General features: G+C 53.6%; 2 protein-coding genes across 6 annotated transcripts in view; one reads left to right on the forward strand and one right to left on the reverse strand.

Annotated features, from left to right (window-relative positions):
* The window catches only part of TRABD (TraB domain containing), a 36,470-nt gene extending 18,438 nt beyond the window's left edge, over positions 1 to 18,032 (reverse strand). Inside the window, exons 1-5 of one of the 3 annotated variants that reach the window (XM_043965449.1) lie at positions 17,982 to 18,032; positions 17,467 to 17,552; positions 9,360 to 9,419; positions 8,564 to 8,666; positions 6,657 to 6,823 (exon numbers count right to left, since the gene is read on the reverse strand). In XM_043965449.1, coding sequence (XP_043821384.1) covers positions 6,657 to 6,823; positions 8,564 to 8,666; positions 9,360 to 9,383 — 294 coding nt within the window. In that variant the 5' untranslated portion in view covers positions 9,384 to 9,419; positions 17,467 to 17,552; positions 17,982 to 18,032. The other 2 variants (XM_043965448.1, XM_043965450.1) reach the window with 2 other exon arrangements.
* A 197-nt stretch (positions 18,033 to 18,229) lies between these two features.
* Positions 18,230 to 22,696, forward strand: LOC122727727 (tetraspanin-7-like). Of its 3 annotated transcripts, XM_043965459.1 has the most exons (3): positions 18,230 to 18,245; positions 19,628 to 19,657; positions 19,961 to 22,696. In XM_043965459.1, the coding sequence occupies exon 3, from the start codon at positions 20,369 to 20,371 to the stop codon at positions 21,119 to 21,121; it is 753 nt and encodes a 250-aa protein (XP_043821394.1). In that variant the 5' UTR covers positions 18,230 to 18,245; positions 19,628 to 19,657; positions 19,961 to 20,368; the 3' UTR covers positions 21,122 to 22,696. The 3 variants fall into 3 exon arrangements, 2 of the variants coding, with proteins under 2 accessions (XP_043821394.1, XP_043821393.1); XR_006353192.1 differs by lacking the exon at positions 18,230 to 18,245 and having other exon boundaries at positions 18,371 to 19,657; positions 21,881 to 22,696; XM_043965458.1 differs by lacking the exon at positions 18,230 to 18,245 and having other exon boundaries at positions 18,371 to 19,657.
* The last annotated feature ends 385 nt before the right edge of the window (positions 22,697 to 23,081 follow it).

Consider the following 23,081-nt stretch of genomic DNA (forward strand, 5'->3'; position numbering starts at 1 on the left):
CCAAAAAAATAAAGAAAATCATTCATGATTTTATCTTATGAAAAAAGGGAGATAGAGATAGATTAGAATAATTAGAGGCTAACAAATATAGAGATGATCATAATTTGTAACATCTCCAAATTAGAGTATGGATTAAAATTTTAGGGAACAGAAAAAGGTGTCTAGGGGGCCCTGAATCTGAGTTAGCTGAGCTGTCGTGAGTAAGAGAACTGAGATCAGGCCTGTCCACCAGAGAGTATGCTGCAAGGTTTTAACTTTTGTCTGAGAGTCAAGGTATCTGTTTCTGTTTTTCTAGTACAGCAGATCCAGGCTCCGCTCTCTGTGTGTACACTGTGGGAACTAGGCTAAGTCTTAAAGATTCTCCATTAGACAATTTTTTTTAGAGACATAGGACAAAAGAGAACTAACTGTAGGCAAAGAAATAAATGGAGAAACTGCTATTAGATGTTGTTTTTAAAGCCTTAGGAATCTCTGAAAATTGGAACTTTAAATTTTTATATTCTAGACAAGTTAGGAAACTTCTTAGAAAAACAGGAAAGATTGGAAACGGAGTATTTAGTTTGTTGGAAAATGTGATCTACTATGATTTTTAAAAAAAGGCTTATTACAATGTACAATAGACTCATTAAGATGACACAATCTTGACCGCAGGTGGCAACAGATGTTGAAATAGGAAATGCAGATGTAACAAAGCAAGAAAGAAGCCAAAAGGAATCACCATCTTATCTACACAGGAATGTCTACTTTTTGTCAGATTTCTTAAGTGGTCCCTCCCCAGCAGCTTTTGCTTTTAACTCTTCCAGTTTTTTCTGTTCTTCTTTTTGTTTTTGTTTGAAAGCTTAGTCTTCCTCATCATTTCCTTGGTTTGCTTCTTGGGCTATTTCAGAGGCTTCTGACCTGACATTGTGCCAGCTGCTCAGCTTCCCCAAGCCCCCTCACTCTCTATTATGACTTGAAGAAATTAGACAAAGAAAAGACTGTTACTCTTTATCCAGTAGTTAATGTACCATCAGGTCTTCCTTCTCATTTAAAACCTGAAGAGGGGGGCAGCTAGGTGGTGCAGTGGATAGAGCAATGGCCCTGGAGTCAGGAGGACCTGAGTTAAAATCCAGCCTCAGACACTTAACACTTACTAGCTGTGTGACCCTGGGCAAGTCACTTAACCCCAATTGCCTCACCCCCCCCCAAAAGTGAACTATTCATAAAACCTTAAGAGGAAGACTAGGCATGCCCCAACATGCCTCAGAATGCCCTAACATGTCCTAACCTGATAGAGACATTCCTCAGTCTCTACTGTTTTCTTTTTTTTTTTGATTGGAAAATTATGTCTTTAATAATAGACATGAAACAATTCAGAGATTCTATAGATGATTAAATTAGAAGAATAGAGCTTTTCTCAGAAAGACCAGAGAACTACAGGAAGTTCCAAGAGACAACACAGGAAAAAGATGAGACCCCTAGAAGATTTTGATAGATTGTGTAAGATGTTAGAATGATAAATGCTGCTTTTGTGTGTCAGTCTCTTCCAAATATGGAGTATTTTCTGAAATACTGTCCTGGATAGCATGAAAAGATTATTGGGGAACTAAAAGTAATTGCTCAATATGTGTATGAGGGAACGGATAAAGAAGAAAAATCTAATCAAAAGATCAAATCAGTTTTAGCCACCATTCAGCAAATACCTCAAGGTAAAGGGAAAATGAGGAAAATTTTCTGTTTTTATTGCAGAAATAGAACACATAGCCACAGAATGTTTTAAAAAAGAAGCAGGATAAAGAAATAAGTAAATTTGGGAAAGAGCAAGGAGTAGAGTGGGACAAGTCTGTACATGCCTGGACAGGTCTAAACCAGTTAGTTAATGCTTCTGGCCTATCTAATCTGTTTAAGTTATAAAATGTTTTTACTTATGTTTAATGATTTGTTAACTTGATTGTTTATTGCATTTCTTTCTTTTAATGGAGACCTTAAATTTCCTATTTTGGGGGTAGAATATTGTTAAGTGAAATGGAAATTGTTATTCAAATTTGAAAATGGCTATTTATTGGGTCCTAGAAAATACAGTAATTGTTAAAAAGTTTGAGGAAGATCTTCAAATCACATTGTGTATTTATGTATTACTACCAAAGGAGGGAAACCACCATCTGTGCCTTGATTATTGTTCCATGTAGGTCAGAGGCAAACACTCCAATTCTTCTATTACAGAAGTCAATGCCTGATCCTAAAATTAAGTCCATCTCTTTGTTTTGTTCAGAATTTTAGAATGTTTCTGTAATTGTTCTTCATCCTGTGGCGCTTAACCCAGCCACTATTGTGACTGGAATTCCTTGTGATGCCACCTGGTTTTTCAGGATCTGATTTATAATTTCTATAAGCCCTGAATCCCAGTATCTGCTTGCATTTACCTGGTTATCATTTAAAGGTTCCACTTTGCTCCTAACCCAGAAACTTGCTACCAGGACAGCTGAGGACACAAGATCCAAGGGATTGTGAAACCCTTCACTGCTGGCCTGTTAAGATTTACTGCTGTGGTTACTGACTATGACCTGTCGCTTTACTTCCAGGGCACCGGTGGCTGAACTCATCTTAACACTGTTCAACTCATAAGCTGATGCACTACAAAGACAGCAGCCACTGATAGTCCCATTTTACAAAACTCAGTGGCCAGACCTTAGTTATGTAGACAAGGGAGTGGTAACCCGGATACAATGGTATCATGCCAAACAGATATCAGGAGTTTGGGTAAGTCAGGAAGCCAGGCCTCCCTGGCGGTTCATTCAAGAGATCGCAGGCAATCACAAATACAGCAATTGGCAATAATTGGCTTCTTGTATTACAAGAAGTTGTTTTCAATCAGTGAAAAGAAGGGGATATATGGTGGTCACTCTCTAGTAGTCTGTTATTTGAGTCATTACAAATTGATTTTATAAATTTGCTAAAGGTTGGACACCTAAAATGTTGTTTGATTCTTACTGGCAAATTAATGAAGTTGGTGGAAGCTGTCCCTGCTCCTAAAGCTGCTGCAGCCTTTGTGGCCAAAATAATTGTGAAAGAAATTGTCCCTAGATATGGCCCTGCGGCTCAGATTGATTCAGATAAAAGTTCTTATTTTACTGACATAGTACTATCTAGAGTCGATGGAAATTTAGGAATTGTACCAAAATTTTATACTCCTGACCATCCTCAGTCTTTTGGACAGGTAGAGTGTATGAATAAGGAAATTAAGCTTTGGATTGGAAAATTATGTCAAGAGACTCATTTGAAACAGTCTGATGTACTCCCTCTAGCTCTGTTTCATCTTAGGAGTAGGCCCAGAGGAGACTCATATTTCTCCTTCTGAGATGCTATTTGGTCATCCTTCCCTGAAGGCAGTACCATTTGTGCCTGCCATCCATCCATCCATCCATCCATCCATCCATCCATCCATCCATCCATCCATCCATCCATCCATCTACCTACCTACCTCTATGTTGGGGAGTGACTCTATCAATAGCTAAATATATGAGAATTACAAAATTGGCTAAGTTGTTAGAACATTATTTCGATCTGATCCTATTGATTTTTCTTTTATGATTTTTAATATGGTGATTTTGTATACATGAAAAATTTAAGTCCTAGTGCAATTCAACCTGCTTGGAGAAAGACCTTTTAAAAATCTTTCTGACTATTGCTACAACAGTCAAAGTTAAATGGAAAGATCCATGGATTCACTGTTCCCACATCAAACCTGTTCCTTTTACCTATTGGAAATGATCTCCAATTTTTTTTAAAATTTGTTTCTACTCTATTCGATCTGAACTTAAGGTACTTTTTACAATTTTCTAAATTTCTTTATGTTATGGGTAGATTTCCTTCTGTTCCTAATCTTGGAGCTGTTTATATTCTAGTTTGCTTATGACTCAAATATTCCGAAGAATAGGATCAGAACTTCTCAGTAAATGTGATGTTACTTGAGATGTATATGTGACTTTATCTCTGTGTTTATTTGCTTTCTCTGTGTCACTAGCAAAATAAGATTTTGTATTTCACTTATGAAAGTTATGGAACTTTTTCTTGTTATTCACATGCTGTTTCAAGATTACAGTTCTTAAGTTTTAGAAATTTGGTGATGAAATACTCCACACTAATAGATAACGTTTCAGGTGTAGCAGAACTTCCTCTTTTCTCTGATAAGGCTAATTTTACTAGACTTTGCTGTTTCTTTTCTTCATCAGACTTGGAAATTTTCACAACACCCCAAAGACCTTTCAAAGACACTGCTCGGGAACAGAGCCAAGGAAGAGCATTCCCTGCCCTCCCAGGCTGGGTGCTCAGGGCAGGCACCAGCAAGTCTGGAACAGGGCAAGACCCCAGCCAAATGCAAAAGGGACTGCTGAGTGGCCAACAGCCCAACGTCCTCAGGTCTTCTGACCTTGATACTTGATGACTCTTGGAGTCAATGGTTCTCTTTGGTGTATTCTAGTTTTCAGGGAATTTGTTTCTTGGGTAAGTTGTACCTCTAGCACCAAGCTGTTAATTTCTCTTCTAATTATTTCTTCTATATCTTTCCATTTCTTTTCCAAATTTCTCTCTAGCACTCTATCCATTTATTTTTTTTTCCTTTTTTTTTTTTAAGTGAGGCAATTGGGGTTAAGTGACTTGCCCAGGGTCACACAGCTGGTAAGTGTTAAGTGTCTGAGGCCGGATTTGAACTCAGGTACTCCTGGTTCCAGGGCCTGTGCTCTATCCACTGCGCCACCCAGCTGCCCCACACTCTATCCATTTAAAGAAACTTTTTAACCCAAATAGTTTTCTTTATGGTGGGATTCTCTTTTTCTTTGCTCACTCTTCCGGCTTACTTCTTGATTTTGGAATTTATGTTGGGGCTGGCCTCTGCACAATTCTGCAGGGAAGGTCTGAGTTGGTCCTGTTGCTACTTTTTGGGAGGCCTTGAAGGCTGCATTATTCCAGGTTCTAAGGGTTGGGTCAAGCTCAGCCTGGGGATTCGCAAGCTTTCAGTACTCCCAGTGTGTGGATTCAGGGCAAAGTCTGATTGCTGCACACCTGTAATGGGCTCTGCAAGTTTCTGAGCTGGGTTTGGGTCTGAACACCAGCATGCAGGCCCAAGCACTGAGCCCCCAGTTAAGTCTTGTTTTGTTTTTTTCTGGTGGGGCCATGGGGGTTAAGTGACTTGCCCAGGGTCACACAGCTAATAAGTGTCAAGTGTCTGAGGCCAGATTTGAACTCAGGTGCTCCTGAATCCAGGGCCGGTGCTTTATCCACTGGGCCACCTAGCTGCCCCCCCCCCCCCCCCCCCCCCCCCCCCCCGCCCCCGCCAGTTAAGTCTTAATTGACACCCTTATGTCCTCCCCAAAGCACAAGGATGGGCTTCTCCCCTGCCCACGGCTGTCTTCCTTACCTTAAAGGCAGCTTTTGTTTGACCTCACCCTCATTTCCAAAGAGGTGAGCATTTTAAAGGTGACCATCTTCCCACCTGGCTGGAGAGCCAATCTGGTCCGGTCCCAGAACCAAGCTGCCTGCACTGATGCTTTCAGACCAACAGAGGGCACCAACATCAGGGTGCCTGTCAGCCTGCACTGACATAGCCTTAGAATGACGGGCGCTGAGCATGCATTGAGGCCTGGAGGGGGATGTGAGGGAGCATACACGCTGCAGCCACGGCTGCTATAGGTGAGGAATGGGGATGGGCCCTGTGCTAAGCACTCACAAGTGTGTGCAGGACCTAGCTTCCATTTCCCCAGGACTGAGAGTGCCCAGAGCGCTCCTGCTGGCCGAGAGTGCCCAGCATGCCTGCCCTCCCCCGAGCCCTGTCCCTGCTCCTGTGTCGTGGAAAGGCCGGTCATAGGGCCTCCTGTGGGAGCTGGAGAGAAGGCGAGTCCAGGTTTCAGGGCTAAAGCTGCCTGCCCGCTGCCTCTACTCTGAATTAGCAGCAGGAACAGACAGAATAAACACAAAAGGGAGGGTTTGGGGTAGCTCCCCTTGCCCCCTCAGAACAGCCTTCTCCGATGTTCTGGGGTCTCCCGATCCTCTCTCATTCCTGCCCCTCCTCCCCCGTTAGACCTTTCATAAAGACACCGACCTCCGGGAATAGACCAAAGCTCCCTTGAATGATGCTGCTAACTGGGGGTGGGGGGCGCGATGATACCATCAGAGGGGAACAAGGCGGATGAAGTTTCCCGAGGAGAAGAAGCGTGTGCGCCTCTTCCTTTTCGTTCTCCCTTCTCCTCCTCAGCAGGAAGCCAGAGGAGGGCCGGGCTGAGGGAAGCCCAGCACCCCTCCTTCCATGACAGGCCCTCGGGTAGTTATGGGCCCCAGAGGAGCTCCCATGAGTGACCGTATGACCAGTGGAAGCTCCAGCCAAAGGGATTCCCAGAGACACGAAGTCTCAGGTCTGTAAAGGGCCTCAGAGACGACCAGTCTAAGCCCCTGGCTGATGTGTGAATAGTCAGAAGGTAGCCAGGACAGGGCGAGAAGAGATGCTGCCACACCCTGGCACTGTGTCCTCCAGCACAGACCAGACCATCTCCAGGACACCTTCTGGCCTTTCTGGTCAGTCCCCCAAGGCCTGCATGACCCCCCCGAAGAGGAGGAGGCACTCCCTTGGGCAGAGTCCGAGGTCCCAAGGCTTGTCCCCCCCACCTACCATAGCCCCAATGTACCTTCACTACGTCTCGCTTGCTGTCATCACTGAAGTGGGCGGTGCCAACCACGTACACCTTACTTCCTTCTTCTGTGACCAGTTCGGTGACAGTACCTGGCAAACTGGGCTGCTTTTGTCTCTTCTTCATTTTCATCTCCAAAAGAATCTTAAAAGCCTCCACGTCAGCTGCAAACATGGTAAGAAGATGACTCATGTAGCGTCTACACACATCCCCACACACAGACGTACATGCATGGGGATGTTTGTCCGGGGGGATCACGCGTGAGTCACTATGGCTAGAGACCCCCTTCCCTTCCCCCAAGGCCCTGGCAAGGAACAGTCAGCACACCCGCCCACAAGCCTTCCCTAGAGACAAGGACCATATTCTGCTTAATCAGAGATTTGTCACGTCTGCTGAGTGTGGATCCCTGGTTTAAAATCTTCAAGATTCATGAAGACAAATGCCCTTGTAAGACCATGGGACATAAGTGAGACTCAGGCCTGCACCTCCACTTAAACAATTAGCCTTGCTAGTAAAAGAGGCGACAGCAGCGTAACTCATGCATAACTTCTGTTTCATATTACCAGCACCAGTCAGGCTGCAACCAGGAGCTCGAACCCACTTACATACAGAAGAAACATGTGCGACACAACCCAGCGGAGCCAACCAAAGCAAGGGCAAGGCCACATCACATCAGCTGCTCCAGGAAAACCTCGCTGGATTTTCCATAGTTGTGTCTCAGGGATTCTGCATCAGAGAGTCAGCACACAGAGAGAGGGACAGGCCCCAGGCTAATAGGAAGAACAGGTGCCAAGCCACTGACTGCATCCTTGAAGGAAACGGTTTTTATGAAGAGACCCGGGCCCCATAGAGGAGAGGCAGAGCGCCGCAAACCGCCCAAGACCTTGAGATCTCTTTGGCCTTATGCCTCCCCAGGCTCCGACCTCAAGTCAAAATTCACACTGGGTTTGCAGCCCAATCTTGGTCTAAAGGCTGACCCTATTAAAAGCCAATGGAGGGAGGGCAGCTAGGTGCCGCAGTGGAGAAAGCACTGGCCCTGGATTCAGGAGGACCTGAGTTCAAATCCGGTCCCAGACACTTGACACTTACTAGCTGTGTGACCCTGGGCAAGTCACTTAACCCCCATTGCCTCACCAAAAAACCCAACCAAACAAAAAACCCCAAAGCCAATGGAGACTACTGCCTGAAGTGGTGACACCCATCGGCACAGCCCCGGGATGGCGAGTCAGGAAGTCTCTGAAAAAACTGGACAACCAACACCGGCCCAGGTCGTTCAGGCTCCCGGGCCAGAGGGGCCACCCTGGAGTCCACAGCTGGAGGGGCCTCGAGACCACCCGGTCACTTTGCAGACGAGAAAATGAAGGTGAAACGCCGAGTGACCCGCAGCAGACTTCAAATCTCCCTCGCCCCCGGCTCCCCTAAGTCCAAACCCGGGCTCTTGCCACAAGATGAGCAGTTCTCAAAGCACCCTTTCGAGGGCCACCCCTTTTCATAATAACACCACGACGGGATAAATATGAAGGGGGGAGGGACAGTGGGAGGGTCCTGAGATCAAAAGGTTTGAGAACCACTGTACCGGACCCGCAGTGGGTCGTCCCTGCCACACTGCGTCACAGGTCTTTGGCTGCATGAAGAAAGACTCAGGGGTCTTCTTCCTACTCCCTTGAAGCCTTCTCACCAGGGCTCACTTGGAGTTTGATGGTCAGTGGGTGGCCTGCCCCCAAGACTCCTCTACTGGACAAATTCAGGCAAGAGAAGCTTGGTCCCCTACGACCATTTCCCTTCAGCCACGGGGGCAGGCTGACTTTGGGACAACTTGTGTTTTCTCCTATGCCTAGAGGATCATCAATATTGGCCCCCTACCATTAGGAAAAGTCAAGTAAGGTTCTAAAGGATAAACATACATAGATTCTGGGAGTCACTGGAGGCCACCCCGGGTCCACATTCTGACACCTCCCCAGGTCCACATTCTGACGCCCCAGTCGAAGGGGCTGGCTCCTCCGAAGCCTGCAAAACAAGACCACCACCGTTGTTTCAGTTTCAGGAGAAGCTACAGAGATTAAGCCAAGCCTGGCGAGATGTGAGCTGCTAGATTCATCTGCCTCTTGTCCCCTGCATGGTCTGCAAACATGACAGTTTTGTACCTGTCCGAGGTCAGGCTGGGTGATGTGATCCCTTTACACTTAACACTCATGTAAGGCTCAGGCAGTCGTGAGACGTGCCCCAGCCTCTCTGGAGGACCCTGGACAGGTACATCTACACAGGAGATGCAAGGTAGACCCCGGCCCAGACTGTGGGCAGAAAGAGCCCATGGTGCTTGGAGGAGGGCTGGAGGACCAGCCAGGGCTTCATCTCAGAGGGGCAGGGGACAGGCATTCTGTCTCTGGTCTGAGCATTTCCCCTGCCTCCAGTGCAGGCTCTTGTGGGGGCAGAGAATGCAGGAAGGATGTGGCCAGACCCCTCCTCTCCACTGTTATCTCTGGCTGTCAGCACCAGGGGTCAGGAGACCCTTGTTCTCAAAGAGCCAAACATCTTGGTCAAAAATGAAAGAGCTAAATGCAACAATCTCTTGAAAAAGGCCCCGTCCTCCCCTGTGGACATGGGACAAGCAGCCACCCATGGTCTGCCTCAGGAGTGATGGGGCTGCTCGTGGGCCACAACAAGATGTGGTCACAAAGGAGCCTCTAGATACACACTTACCTCCAGGGGCTGTTCCTCCTGCATCCTGAGGGAGGGTTTGGGTCTCCTTTGGAGGCTGGTCTGGGAGAAAACACACAAAGAGACAGAGAGATGCAAAGGTCTGAGGAGGCCACTTGAACCCGAGGATCCCTGCAAAGAACTCAGAGCAAGAGTCTGACTGTAGCCAGATTTGCAATCACTGGTAACAATGCCCAGGGAACCCAAAAGACAGGGGAGGCACAAGTACGGGACACTCACTACGTGTGCAGCAGGGGATGCTGAACGAAAGAAACTTCCAAACGCACAAAGGCCTAAGTCAGTCTAGTGTGTTTTTTTTTTTTTTTTTTTTTTTTTTACGGGGCAATGGGGATTAAGTGACTTGTCCAGGGTCACACAGCTAGTAAGTGTTAAGTGTCTGAGGCTGGATTTGAACTCAGCTACTCCTGAATCCAGGGCCGGTGCTTTATCCACTGTGCCACCTAGCCGCCCCAGTCAGTCTGTTTAAAGATGCCAACAATACTACCAATGCCACGTCCTTCCCATTTCTGGCCTCAGCTTCCCCACTTATATGATGAAGAGGCCAGACCAGATGGTCTCTGAGGTCCTTTGATTCTAAAGCCTGGTGAGCACAAATCAATCAAGAAGTATTTACAAAGTACCCACAACATACCAGGTCCCATGCTGGGTGCTGAGAATACAAAGACAAACAGAACAGAGAAAGCCGCAAGTTTAATTTGGCAGAGAGAAAAGCTGGTAACAATAATGCTGGAAAGGTGTGTGGAGGGAAAAGGCACACTAATACATTATTGGTGGAACTGTGAAATTGGCCAAACTCTTCCAAAGCATCTTGAAATAATGCAAAACCCCCAAACAATCCCTTTCATTTCCTCCAGCAAATGAAACTAATCCCCCCACAACTGCCAGTGAAAAGAAAGGAGGACGCCCCCCCCCCCAATAACAGCATATGCTGGTGTCAGTCACTCTCTGTGGTAGCAGAGGGAATGGGCACACAGCAGACGCTACTTGTTGGGGTAGGGATGGGTTAGAACCTCCCAAGGCCCTACAAAGAAGAGCTGCCATCCTCACACTGAGCCCAGTGCCTGGCACAGACCTGGGCTGCTCTTCTCTCTCTGTCTTCCTTCTATCCCTCTTTCCCAGGAGCCCACGGACAAAGGGCGCGGAAGGCTAGAAAAGCAGGGCAAAATGCCCAAGGGCAAAGTGAGACAGGGCAGCGCTTCCTTCCCATGTTCTGGGGTTTGGTTTTTAAGGGTACCAGACTGCCAGCACTGCCTGTCAGGATGCGTCCCTGCCAGTTAGCCACGCACTTTCTAAAGGTCCTGATGACCCTTTCGCTTCCTTGTTTCTGAACCATCGGTAACACTTCACTTTGCCAAATACCAACTAAGCCCAGTCAATCACAGGGCTCCAAGAACATGGTCTGAGGAAGCTACAACGTAGGAAACTTCTCCAAGAGCCCAGAGCTGGGCCGGGCCAAGAGGCAGACACCTGCAGGGTCCCTGCCGAGGTCCCCTGGATGACCAGTCACAAATGCGCGAGAAGGAGAGTCGGGAGGAAATGGGGGCGGCTGGCCATGGAGAGCTCTGGCCACTCGCCATTCCTTCCATCCCTCCGGCCCTAGGTTAGGAATGAGGGGAAGGCTGGGACACCAGCCACCCACAAGACATCCGGGGAGGCAGGTCTGGCTCCTGGTTATTCCTCTGACCCAAATGCTCCTCCTAGTTAGAAGGCCACCCACCCCTCTGCTGCCATCACGAGAGCTCGGCTTCTGACAGCTTGTGTGGAGCCTTGTGGTCTGCAGAGCGCTCTATACGCAGTCTGTGGTCCTCAGAACCAGTCCGAGAGGCCGAAGAGGTGAAGCAAGCCCTGGCCAAGGCCCACGAGGTGGTCCCAGGCAGCAGAAGAGACACTGTCTCACTTCCACCAGACCCCCGGGACCTCAGCCAGGACAAACCCAACCTCACTACAGCACACCAAGAAGGAAAAGGCTGCTTTCGAGGCCAGTCTTGGGTTCGCACCCCCCCATGGATGTCAGGCACATGAGAATCATCATTCCAACACATTCCAGAAAACACTTCATTTTGCCTAATTACTCATTACACTCAAGTTTCTATGAAAATAATCTCCTGTTGTACCAGTCAGTCACTCATCATCACTGTTTGTTTGGGTGCTCAATGCTGTCATTTGGGGGCTTTGTTTCCTTACCAACAACAGTTTTCTTGGGCACAGTCAAGAGCAGTAAAATATTTTTATTTCTTATCAGGATAAGACATGTTTCTGCAAAAAAAAAATCCTTCTGATGTTGATATTTTGAAAAATCTTGATTAAAACACTGAAAAAAATTCATTTAAAAATTACTAACAGAAGAAATACTCCTGTTCCAAGCAATGATGCAGATGACACCCTAGGTCTATGCGCTCTCACTGGCCCATTTGTGTGGTTCTTGGCCTCCCTCCCTGTATGTTGTCAGACAGAGCCCACTGACTATGCCAGAGGTGCCCCCTCCTCCTTTTTTTTTTTTTTGGCGGGGGCAATAAAGGTTAAGTGACTTGCCCAGGGTCACACAGGTGGTAAGCGCCAAGTGTTTGAGGCTGGATTTGAACTCAGGTCCTCCTGAATCCAGGGCCAGTGCTTTATCCTCTGTGCCACCCAGCCAACTCCCTCCACGCCCCATTCCTTGGTGACCCCTTGTATTCCCACTCTTCCTTGAAGAACCACTTTGGTTCTGAGCTAAAGTTGACTCATACCCAGGCCCTGCTACTGTTGTCTGTGGGTGGTCATTTAGAGACCCTTCTGTCCTATGTCTTACATCCATGCAAGAAGAGGAACAAAATGTTGACATTAAAACCACGGACCATTAAAGGAGCTCTTCAGGTTCCTGAAAGCAATCCAGACACTTCTCCTTGTCCTTCTAAGTTCTGGGCTCATCTGGCCGCCCATTCGACTGAAAGTCATGATCTGGGCAAGAGAGAAATTTCAGCCACTGAGTCTTGTGTGGCTGCTTGAGGACAGACAGACAGAGAGAGAGAGAGAGGGGCAGACAGAGAGAGAGAGAGAGAGGCAGACAGAGAGACAGACAGAGAAAGACGGGGGGCAGAGAGACAGACAGAGAGAGAGAAAGAGAAAGAGAGGGACAGAGAGAGAGACACAGAGAGAGAGACAAAGAGAAAGACAGGGGGCAGAGAGAGACAGGGGGGCAGAGAGAGAGACAGAAAGACAGGGGCAGAGAGAGAGGGCAGGCAGAGAGGGAGGGGGGAAAAAGACAAAGGGAAGGGCAAGGAAAAAGAGGGAGAGTAGGAGAGGGAGGGAGAGAGAAAGAAAAGAGAGGAGAGAGAGAAGCGTCATGTGTCTCTATCGAGGACCCTAGCAGGAAAAATCAATGAGCAAATCTAATCTTGAAAGGGCCCTTACTGACCATCTGGTCTAACTCATTCGCTTTACAAACTGAGCAAGCTGAGGCCCAAAGAGGGCGGCCCCTGCTCAAAGTGACTCAGCGAGTTTGTGGCTTTGTAAGGGCCTGCTTAGAAGTTCCTCAACAGCCCCAATCGTATTTATTTCAAGATCTCCTGCCTTCCTCAACTCCCTGTGTGTCAGGACCAGCCCAACTAAATCACAGCCTCCTTCATTTCACAAAAGAGACCAGGCCGAGTCAGTCCTTTCACAGACAGTGAGAAACGCCTGCGGCCACCCATGACTGCTGTGGTCCACAAATGACACACTGTTCTCCGGCCCCTGGGCCTCTGCTCAGCACTGTTGCCTCCATCTGGAGTGCCCGCACCCTGCCCGTTACTGCTGAATTCCCACCCATCTCCAAGGTCACTTTCTGCGGGAAGCCCTCCCAGGCCCTGCAGACACTTCTCTGTACAGGGATCCCAGGCTAGGAGCCCAAGGCACTGGCTCTATTAGTCAGTATTAGTCAAGGACAGCCTGGGACTCTGGTCCCAACTGCTCCACTATCTGAGTGCTGGGTGCCTCAGGGGGAGTCGCATCCTCTCCTGATCTGTGCCACACAGAGAGGGCCCCGGAGTCAATGAAACTCAAACGTGCCACCTCCTAACGCTCGACCCCAGCCGCAAAACGTGGCCACCTCCCCGCCCCGCCTGGCACACACGGCAAGCAGAAGGGGCTGCCAAGGCCCGCCTGGCACACAACCAGCCTGAAAGCATGTTTTCAGTCCCTGTTTTTTGACAGAAAGTAACCAACAGCTGCTGCTTCCAAGCAGAGACTGAAGGAGGTTTGCTGCCAACACACCCAAACAGATTACAATCTTTAATGAGGGGGGGAGGGACCCATCAGACTCCCCGCAGCCTGGCCCGCCTCCCACAAATGAGACACACGTACGTGTCACCAAGCTGCCGTCTCCTCCCACCCCTCCCAGTCACTGACAGCCATCCCCAGGCCAGCGGCCCAAAGGCTCTGGGCTCCCAGAACTAAAGAGAGAAGCCCCAAAGCCGACCCAGGAAGACAGAAATGATACAGGGGTTCCCTCCCTCATCTTCCAGGCAGCTCAGACCACCCTTGGGGTGGTCCCAGAAGGCCTTGCCCCCAGAAGGCTCAGGCGGAGTCTCACCAAGCCCCACCCCCAGAGGCTTGTTAGGACCCCGGGTGGCCAAAGGCAAACCTACTGAGGTGTGCCCACCGGCAGCAGCCAGACCAGCCTGAGCCGCTGCCTCACTGCACCCAGACCCTCACACACCATTCTAGGGTCTGAGGAGGACGAGCACTACAGGGAAGAAGCCCCTCCTGAGGCCGACCCCTCCCAAATGCCCCAAGAGAATCGAGGCACAGACCCTTGTTAGCTGCTGGGGCCTGGGACCCAAGCTCGACGTAGGAAAGGGCTGACCTTGGCACTGCAGCGCAAGGCCACCCGATCGAACCTCTAGCTGGCTAGGACTCTTAAGGTGGCCAGGGATGGAACAAGGCAGCCCAGGGAGAGTGGGCCGAGCCCGCCCCTTCCTCCAGCTCCTTCCCTCCCACCTTTCTAGTGGATCCTGCCCAGGGACAATCGCTCCTCACTCCCTCAGAGTGGAAGACCCTCAGGGCATGGGGTCAGGGGGCCCACTCCCAATCCTTCCCCTGACATGAGCCAGCTGTCAAATGGGGAGGCAGACAGATCCACCTCCCTGGGCCTCTGTTCTCTCATCTGTAAAACGGACCGAGTGCCTCTGGCACTTAGTGAGTTCCCAGAGACTGAGAGGCTTGGAAGGGGTGGGTGCCAAATGTTCTGCAAACCTCGATTTCCATTTTCTCCCCAATCCCTTCTCTCTGCTCTGCCTTCGTGCATGGCATGGCCGGGCACCCCAGGGCAGTCTACCCTGGACTGGGCCGGGGGGCCGCAGTCTCCCTCTCACCCCCAAGACTTCAGGAGAAAGTCACAGAGCCCCTACTGAGGACACAAACACCAAAGAGGCCCAAGGCTGGGGCGGGGGGAGACAGTGTAGGGAAAGCGCTTCGAGTGCTGGCTTTGAGTTCCTGCCCCGCTCTGGGCCTCAGCTCCCTCGTGTCGAGTGAGGGGGGCTGGCCCCAATGACCCCTCCTGTTCCACTGCCAAAGAAGGAAACCGAGCCCACAATGGCGCTGCTGTCCCACGTCTGACCCCAGCACAGCCCAGGGAGCAGCAGGGCATCAATGGGGGAGGTGAGGACCCCCATGGTCTTTCTTTAGAGGGGAGTCTTTCCAGTTCTTTCAACTCCATGCAAAAGCCTGGCCCCAAAGAGCAAATGACAACAGACTGTAAAGATCAAATCCCATTTTACAGAGGGAGACACGGAGGCCCAGGGACGGGAAATGACCTGCCAGAGGTCACCCCAACAGCTGCTATCAGACCCAGAGCCGGGTCCTCTGCTCCTGCCCCACAGCTCAGCTGGCTGGAGAAGTGTCCTCAGCTGGCTAGGTCCAGTGAGCCCTCGAACACAGAACCCCAGGCTCATGTCCAGCCAGGCATCCTGGGACAAAACAAAGAACTTCTGGCAGTCCCATGCTAGCCCGGAGCAACACCATCTGGATGAAGTGACGGTTTAGGAACACGGACCAAGACCCCAAAGGGCTTCACTATAAGAGAGAAGGGAACCCATGGATTCTCAAGTCTAACTCCAGACCGCCAGGGCTGCCTGCCTTCGACACCCATGAACCCTGTAAGCAACCAAGGGCCTCGCACCTTTGAGAGGACACCCTGAGGGGGGCTCCTGGCACTGCTCCCAAGCCGAGCACAGACCAAGCTCCAATGTCTCTAGCCAGGCCTGCTCCCCAGGCAGGGAAGCCCAAGGGGGCTGCAGGGCCTGGGACACGCAGGGCCAGGCAGAGAGATGAGCGAGTCCTGGGTGTCCAAGCCACACCCCCCCCAACATGCCCCAACTCTAATGGGCTAAAGAATACAAGCAAACATGGGGGCAGCTAGGTGGTGCAGTGGATGAAGCACTGGTCCTGGATTCAGGAGGACCTGAGTTCAAATCTGGCCTTGGACACTTAACATTTACTGGCTATGTGACCCTGGGCAAGTCACTTAACCCCAACTGCCTCACCAAAAAGAAAAAACAAAACAAAACAAAAGAACAGAAGCAAACACGGGGAGGACGGTCCGGGGACGCACACTAAGCGCTTTCCATCTGTTCTCTCCTCTGGCCCTCATGGCCACCCTGTGCACACACGACTGCCCCCAGTCCCAGAGAGGGGCAGCACCTTGTCTGTGGTCACACAGTGAGCACATGCCCAAGGTGACACTGGAGTCCAGGCTCTCCTGACCACCACCACCCCCAGGACGAAGAACACTTTATCTCCATAGATGGGGAGACTGGGGGAGGGAGGGAAGGGTGCCAGCTCAGGTCAGGAGGAGGCAGTGGAGGCTCCATGCCCGAGAGCTGGCAGCAAAGGCAGAGGCCTGGAAGGGGCACAGCAGGCAGGAGGTGGGAAGCTGGGCCCCCTCTGTCGAGGATGGGCAGGGGGACAGGAGCAGCACTTAGTGCCTGCTGTGTGCCCAGTCCTGGGCACGCAAAGAAAGGCCAGAAGAGGAAAGGGGGCTTCCCTCTATGGAGGCTTAGCGCTCCTTTCCCTGGGCACCACTGCCCTCATGCAGGAGGCACAGCTGTGTCTGCTGTTAAGAAACACTTATTAAGGGGCAGCTAGGTGGCCCAGAGGATAAAGCACCGGCCCTGGATTCAGGAGGACCTGAGTTCAAATCCAACCTCAGACACTTGACACTTACTAGCTGTGTGACCCTGGGCAAGTCACTTAACCCCCATTGCCCCACAAAAAAGAAAAGAAAAAAGAAATACTTATTAAGCACCTGCTGTGTACCAGGTGCTGGCTCTGCCAAGGGCCCACAGGTGGACCCCAGTGGACAAACAAGCTCTGGGCAGGAGGCTGGGAAAGGCTACAGCTGGGACCCCAGGCTCAGTTTCTTCTCCTGTAAGAGTGGAAGATACCAGGGAGCAGCCTCAGGCCAGGGAAAAAGGGGAAGAAAAAGGACAGAGCGTTTCTAGAGAGCCCTACTGTGTGCCAGCCGCTGCCCTCCCTGCCACTGTGTGGCAGCTGCTGCCCTGTGTGTTAGTTACACCTACTATGTGGCAGCTGCTGCCCTGTTAGTTACACCCAGTGTACCAGCTGCTGCCCTGTTAGTTACACCCAATGTGGCAGCTGATGCCCTCTGTGTTAGTTACACCTACTGTGTGGCAGCTGCTGCCCTGTTAGTTACACCCAGCGTGCCAGTTGTTGCCTTCTGTGTTAGCTACACCTACTGTGTGACAGCTGCTGCCCTCTGTGTTAATTACACCTACTGTGTGGCAGCTGCTGCCCTGTTAGTTACACCCAGTGTGCCCTCTGTGTTAGTGACACCTACTGTGTGGCAGCTGCTGCCCTGTTAGTTACACCCAGTGTACCAGCTGCTGCCCTTTGTGTTAGTTACACCTACTGTGTGCCGGCTGCTGCCCTCCCTGTTCCGGTCTCTGGAGTCCTCTGGACCTCGAGTCCAGGTCAGTCGCCGGCCCCTGCCGCCTGGTCACCCGGCGCTAGGGGGGCCCTCTCCAGGCGCGCAGAACCCTCGGGGCTCCCCCTCGCCTGTCCTGACTAGCCCACCCCTCCCCCCACCCTGGGCGGGGGCTCTCCGAGCTCCTACCTGAGCCGGGGGGGCTTCTCTCGTCTACGCGGGATCCCTCAACAGCGAGCCCGAATCCGGGGTGTGTGGGGCATGGGGGTGCTCACCTGCACGGGGTGGGGGGGAGAAGGAAGTGAAGGGGAGTGATGGGGGAAGAAGCGAGGTCGGGGAGGGGGAGGAAGTGGGGGGAGGGGAGAAGGGGGAGGGGCAGGGGAACACCAGGGAGCGCCCCCGATCTCGGCCCGCTCCCCGGCGATAAGGGGGGGCCCTCCTCTCGGCTGGACCGGACCGGACCGGAGCCGCTGCGTGGAGGGGGGGGGGCTCCCCGACTCTTCCCCTTCCCCCCACGAGGCTCCGGGGAGTTTCCCCCAGCCGTAGCGAGAAGGGGCAGGGGACACTGCCCGCCCAGCCCGACAGCCTTCGAGAGACAGTTGCCCCCCATCCCCGCCCCCCGCGCTTCCTGGACAGCACCTGCGCCGCCCCCTCCCCTGGGACTCGGACCCAGGCCAGGCTCTAGCGCCCCGTAGCTCCCTCACCTCCGTCTTGCTAGCTTGCTCGCTCCAGTCCGTCGCACGGGAGGGAGGGGGGGAGCGCGGGACCGCAGGGCACGCTGGGAAGGGGAGTCTTGGCCTCCCGTCCTTCCCCAGGCGGCCGCTCCGGACTTCGGGAAGAGGACTACAACTCCCAGAGGGCAGCGCGCCACCCGGTGCCTGGCGCATGCGTACCGACACCGTCCGGCCTCGGGAAGGGGCGGGGCTCGGTAGAAGAGGGAAGGGGAAGGAAAGGGGAAGAGAGGAAGGGTACGGGGGAAATGAAGGAGGGGAGGGAAGGGAGAGGAAGAGGGAGGAGGAAAAGTAGGGCGAGGGAGGAAGGGAGTTTGGGGAGGGGGAGGTCCTGGAGGCAGAGTCTGGGGAAGGGTGGGGATAGGAAAAAGAGTAAGCATATAGGAAGCACCTACTATGTGCCAGGCACTAAGTGCCGTACAGGACCCTCATTTTACAGCCGAGGAAACTGAGGCAGGCAGAAGGGAGGTGACGTGCTCAGTGTCATAGTCAATGAGGGTCTGATCTGGATTCGAACTCAGGGCTTCTTGAGTGCAGCTGTCCCTCAAAGGCTGAGTCTTTCCATCCAGCTCTCCCTTACCCTGCGGCCGTGCCCCTCCCTCTTCCCCCACCCCTCAGCCCAGGGAGGGCCCTTCCTACGGGTCCAAGGGCCCCGCCCCCTCAGCATTTCCCCCGATGCCCCCTCGCTGTTGGGAAGCAGGACAGGGCAGGCTGGAGGACTGTCATCCTTCTCTATGAGATGCAAAATGACTGTCAGACCTCTCCTTGCCTCCCTCCCATTTCTCAGATGAGACAGCTTGAGGCCCCGAGGTCAGAGAGAGGCACCAGATGGGGGATGACCACCCGGTCTGGGAAGCCTGAAGGCTGAGGCGCAAAAGGGGGTGGGGAAGATTATTGGGTTGGACTTGGCAGCACTGGCAGCCCGGAGGCCAACTGGAGCCGCACCCCGGGCTCGATCTTTGGGATCTTGGGATTAGGCTTGAGAGTTAAAACAGGAAGCCAATTCCCTCGCTTTACAGAGGGGTGACGCAACTCCCAAGATCGCCCAGGCAGGAAGGGAAGAGCTGGAATTTGAACGAGGTCCCTCTTGCCCTGCCCCCCACAGGAACTCTCTACCCCAGGACCTGGGGGGGGGGGCGGGGGCTGGGGAGGGCAGGTAGCCGCTGTCCCAGGTCCCAACCTTTGACTGCCACCAGCCTGGGCTCCCAGCTTTCTTTCCCACCCCCACCCCCAGGTCTCTGTCCTTGACTCTGGCCCTTGGCCCCTGCTCACAGCGGGCATCCCCCATGCCAGGGCTCTGGGGTCTCCTCAGAAATCACAGCAAAGGACCGAAGGGGGCGGGGAGCGAGGGATGGAGCCTGATGGAGAAGAGGCATCTGTGGAGGGGTCTTGGCAAAGGGAAGACAAAGGACCAAGGGAAGTCAGAGGCCGGGGAGCTCTGAGTGATGGAGAAGCAGGAGCGGGGCGCAGTCTTCTCAGGAGTCAGGTCAGGAGTGCTGGTGCCCAGCCAGTGGGCCGGGCTGAGCCAGCCATACTTAGGGGAACTCCTCCCTGAGGTCATGAGGAACACAAAGCCCATGCAGGTCACTGATCTGAACACCGCCCCTCCCCCCCAGCAGCTTGTCTACAGAAGACCTCCAGGCCCTCAGGTGAGGCACTTGTCCCTGGGTGCGCCTGCAGATGGGAAGGGTCTCTGGGTGATGGGGGCCCCTTTTCTTGGGCTCACTACACGGTCAGGAACTATTTATGTCCTTAGCCCAAAAGGTGCCAGGCCTCCATTGGCAGCTGCTCCACAGCCTTGGGCAAGCACTGTGAGCCTGGGTGGGTCACTTTTGGGGGGCCTTTCCTGTATCTGGGGGGCCCCTGCATGGGGGGTTAGGGTTGGGATACTGTGCTGGACCTCTCTGGCTCGGTTCTGGATCATCACGAGATCTCCTTCCTCCCCCACGCAGCCCGGAGCTCCCTAGAAGGCTCTTCCCCCCATTTCTCTCCGTTCTCCCCTCTGGGATCCAGCAGAACAAATTGAGCTTCTTTCTCTCACTCCTGGTGAGGCCTTATCACTGGAGAGGAGGAAGAAGGGAGGTGTGAGGACAAGGAGAGGGAGGAAGGAAGGAGGAGGAACAGAGGAACAGGCCACTGGCCTCTCCCCAGGGCCCGCCTCCGGGCAGCATCCAGCCCAGCCCCACCAGGGGCCTGCATTTATCCCCTGGGCACCTGTGGGCCCTGCCCTGAGACTCAAAGGAGGAGGAAGAGCCAGGGAGGGTGGCAGTGCCCCAGCTCTGGGGAGCCCAAAGAGCGGGACGGCCTCAGGGTTGAAGGTGCAGGGCTTTGGAGGCCCTGGCTTGGCAGAACCCGGGTTCATGGCCCTCCTGAAGCTCTCTGTGCTGGCCTTCAGTTTTGTCTTTGGAGCAGCCGGCCTGACGATGCTGACCCTCGGGCTGTGGGCTGAGATGGCGCTGGGAAGGTACCTGGCCCTGTCGGCCCGCGGAGCCCCCAGCGCCCCCTCCCTCCTGCTTGCGGCCGGGGCGGCCGGGCTGCTCTGGGGCGGTCTGGCAGGCGGCGGGGCGGCCAGTGAGCATCGGGGCCTGCTCCGGGCATCTGCGGCCATCCAGCTGACCGCCCTGGGAGCTGGCCTGGCTGCCGGCCTTTCGGGACTGTGCTACCAGAGTGAGCTGGCCCAGGGCTTCCGCGCAGGCCTGTGGCAGGCCCTGTGGGGCTACGGGGCCGGAGGGCGGGGAGATGCCAGTCTGGATGCCCTGCAGCGGGGCCTGGGCTGCTGTGGGGTGGACACATACCGGGACTGGCTGGACTCCCCCTGGGCCCGGAGTCCCCCGGCCCGGGGGAACGGCTCACTGCCCCCCAGTTGCTGCCGAGGCCAGGCCGACTGCCAGGAGGGGGCCGGGGCCGTGGCTCCGGACGGCTGCTTCTCCAAAGCCAGCGACTTTGTGGCAGACAACATGGCCTTCATCGCAGTGGCTGCCCTGGGGCTGGGGGCCCTGCAGGTGGTAGGGGTCGTACTGGCCTGTCTTCTGGCGGCCCGAATGGTCCCTGGGGCCCGGACCCCTGCGGAGACCCCAATCCCCGATGTGTCTGCTGCTGCCCCTGAGCCCTGAGGCCCCTTGCCCCACTCCCCCCTCCCTGCCAGACTTCCAGGCCGGGGCCTGTCCCCTTTACAGACTCTGCTCACCCCGGAAATAGCCTCATCCGGTGGAGTCCTCACAGCACTGCCCTGAACCTAGCTGGTGTTTCCCTGGCCCTCCTCTGTGCCCTTCCTGCCCCAGACCCCGAGGGACAGTGGGCTGAGCATCCTACTGAGCCCGGCCCCCCAGGCCAGCCACCCTCAGCAGGCCACGGCCCCAGCTCTGGTTCTTGGTGAGGGGCTGTGGGTTTAAGGAAGGTAGGATTTGTGGCAAGAGGCCAGACCTGGGAGCAAAGAGAGGGCAGGAGCCCAAGAGCACAGGGCCGTGGCAGGGTCAGGTGGAGAAAGGGGAGGGCAGGGCTCCACAAACGGGGGAAGTCTTTGCTGTCCTTGGAGCCTCCCCTTTTCTGACTGGCTGCGGACTCTCCAGATCCCCAACTTCCTCCCCTCCTCCCAGGTCCGAATTTACAGGCCTGGGGGGAAGGGACAGCCGAGAGGGTGGGGGCTCTAAGCTACGTCCACAAAACCTCCAAACCCACAGGTCCCTGTTGCCCTTCCTGTTCTGCCCCCCTCACACCAGCACAGGGGAGGGGGCTCGGCCTGAGGCCAAGGTCAGCTGCCCCCCACCCCACCTCAAGGCTTGAGCTCTGCCCTCCCCTGGGTATGCGATGTGAGGGTACCCCAAGGTCTCTTCCCCAGCCCTGGCAGCTCCCCTCTTCTCCCTGCTCCACAGGGCCCAGTTCACTGCAGACCCAGGAGGAAACATTGAGAGTCTTCCAGGCAGAAGCCCCAGAAAGAACCCTCTTTGCAGTGTCTCCATCATCCAGCAGCTGTGTGCCCAGGGGGCCGTGAAGTCCCTTTCCTCTGGTGGACCAGGCAGAGGGGCCACACTTGCCTGCTCTCCTTTAGTCCTCCCCCCTTAGTGTCCATGTGTAAGCTCCTGTTCAATGGCCAGCTCCCCCTCAGCCCTGGGGATGGGGGCAGCTCCCCCTCAGCCCTGGGGATTGGGGGGCCAGGCCCTCTGAAAGCACAGGGAGGCGGAAAGGGCTTGTGAGGGGTGGCCAGCTGGAAGGCCTATGTTCCCTATTTCCTGGTTCTCATGAATGCAGGCTACCTCTCTTCTGATTTTACGGGATTACGGGCCTCAGAGGTCTTGGCATCTCAGCACCTTGCTGCACAGATGGGGGGCAGGAGACTTTAGTAGTAAAGGCGGATTTTGAACCCATGTCCTCTGCCTCCAACGTTCTTGCTCTTTCCAATAAGGCAGGTGCCTACTGCCCGCTGCAGGCTCGTGATGACGCTGGCTGTTCTCTACCCCTCTTCCCTCACACCTGGACTTTATTCTTTCCTTCTGAGCAGAAGTCTGGCCTAAGCTGGGAGTGTTCCCCCACTTCCCCGTCCACCCCAGTCCTCAGCCATTAGGTTCGGGAACCTCTTGAGGGCTGGCCTCGCCTCCCTTTTCTGCAGGGGCTCCTCTGAGCCATCTCCATCCCCTGACTTCATTTGGGTCAATGCTTCAGCCTCTGCCTCAGTTTCCCCTTCTATAAAATGGCCGCTGTCTCCTAGGGAAAGGCTGGGATCGGCCCACCCTTAGACCCTATCCCATTGGATGGGGGGGGGGGTGAAATCAGCGCTCAGAGCCGGTGCTGCAGAGAGGCTGTGGGGCCATAGAGATCAGGGCCAGCAACATGTCCATTCTGTGGATGAGAAAAGCAAGGCAGAGAGCGCGGCAGGAATGTGCCCACCTGGGTCAGGGCTGGGTCTGAGAGTCAGACTGAGATCTCTGAGCTCCAGGTCGGGCACTCCATCCCCCTCTACCCTCCCATCCCTCCATTTGATTCACCTGCTGGGAGTTCGGAGACCTGTACCTCCCGAGGTTGGAATGAGAGTCACAGAACCCACGAGGAAAGTGGGCCTGACCTTACGCCTCAAGC

This window comes from Dromiciops gliroides, chromosome 5 (assembly GCF_019393635.1).
Source record: "Dromiciops gliroides isolate mDroGli1 chromosome 5, mDroGli1.pri, whole genome shotgun sequence".
In the NCBI taxonomy this organism is placed as follows: domain Eukaryota; kingdom Metazoa; phylum Chordata; class Mammalia; order Microbiotheria; family Microbiotheriidae; genus Dromiciops; species Dromiciops gliroides.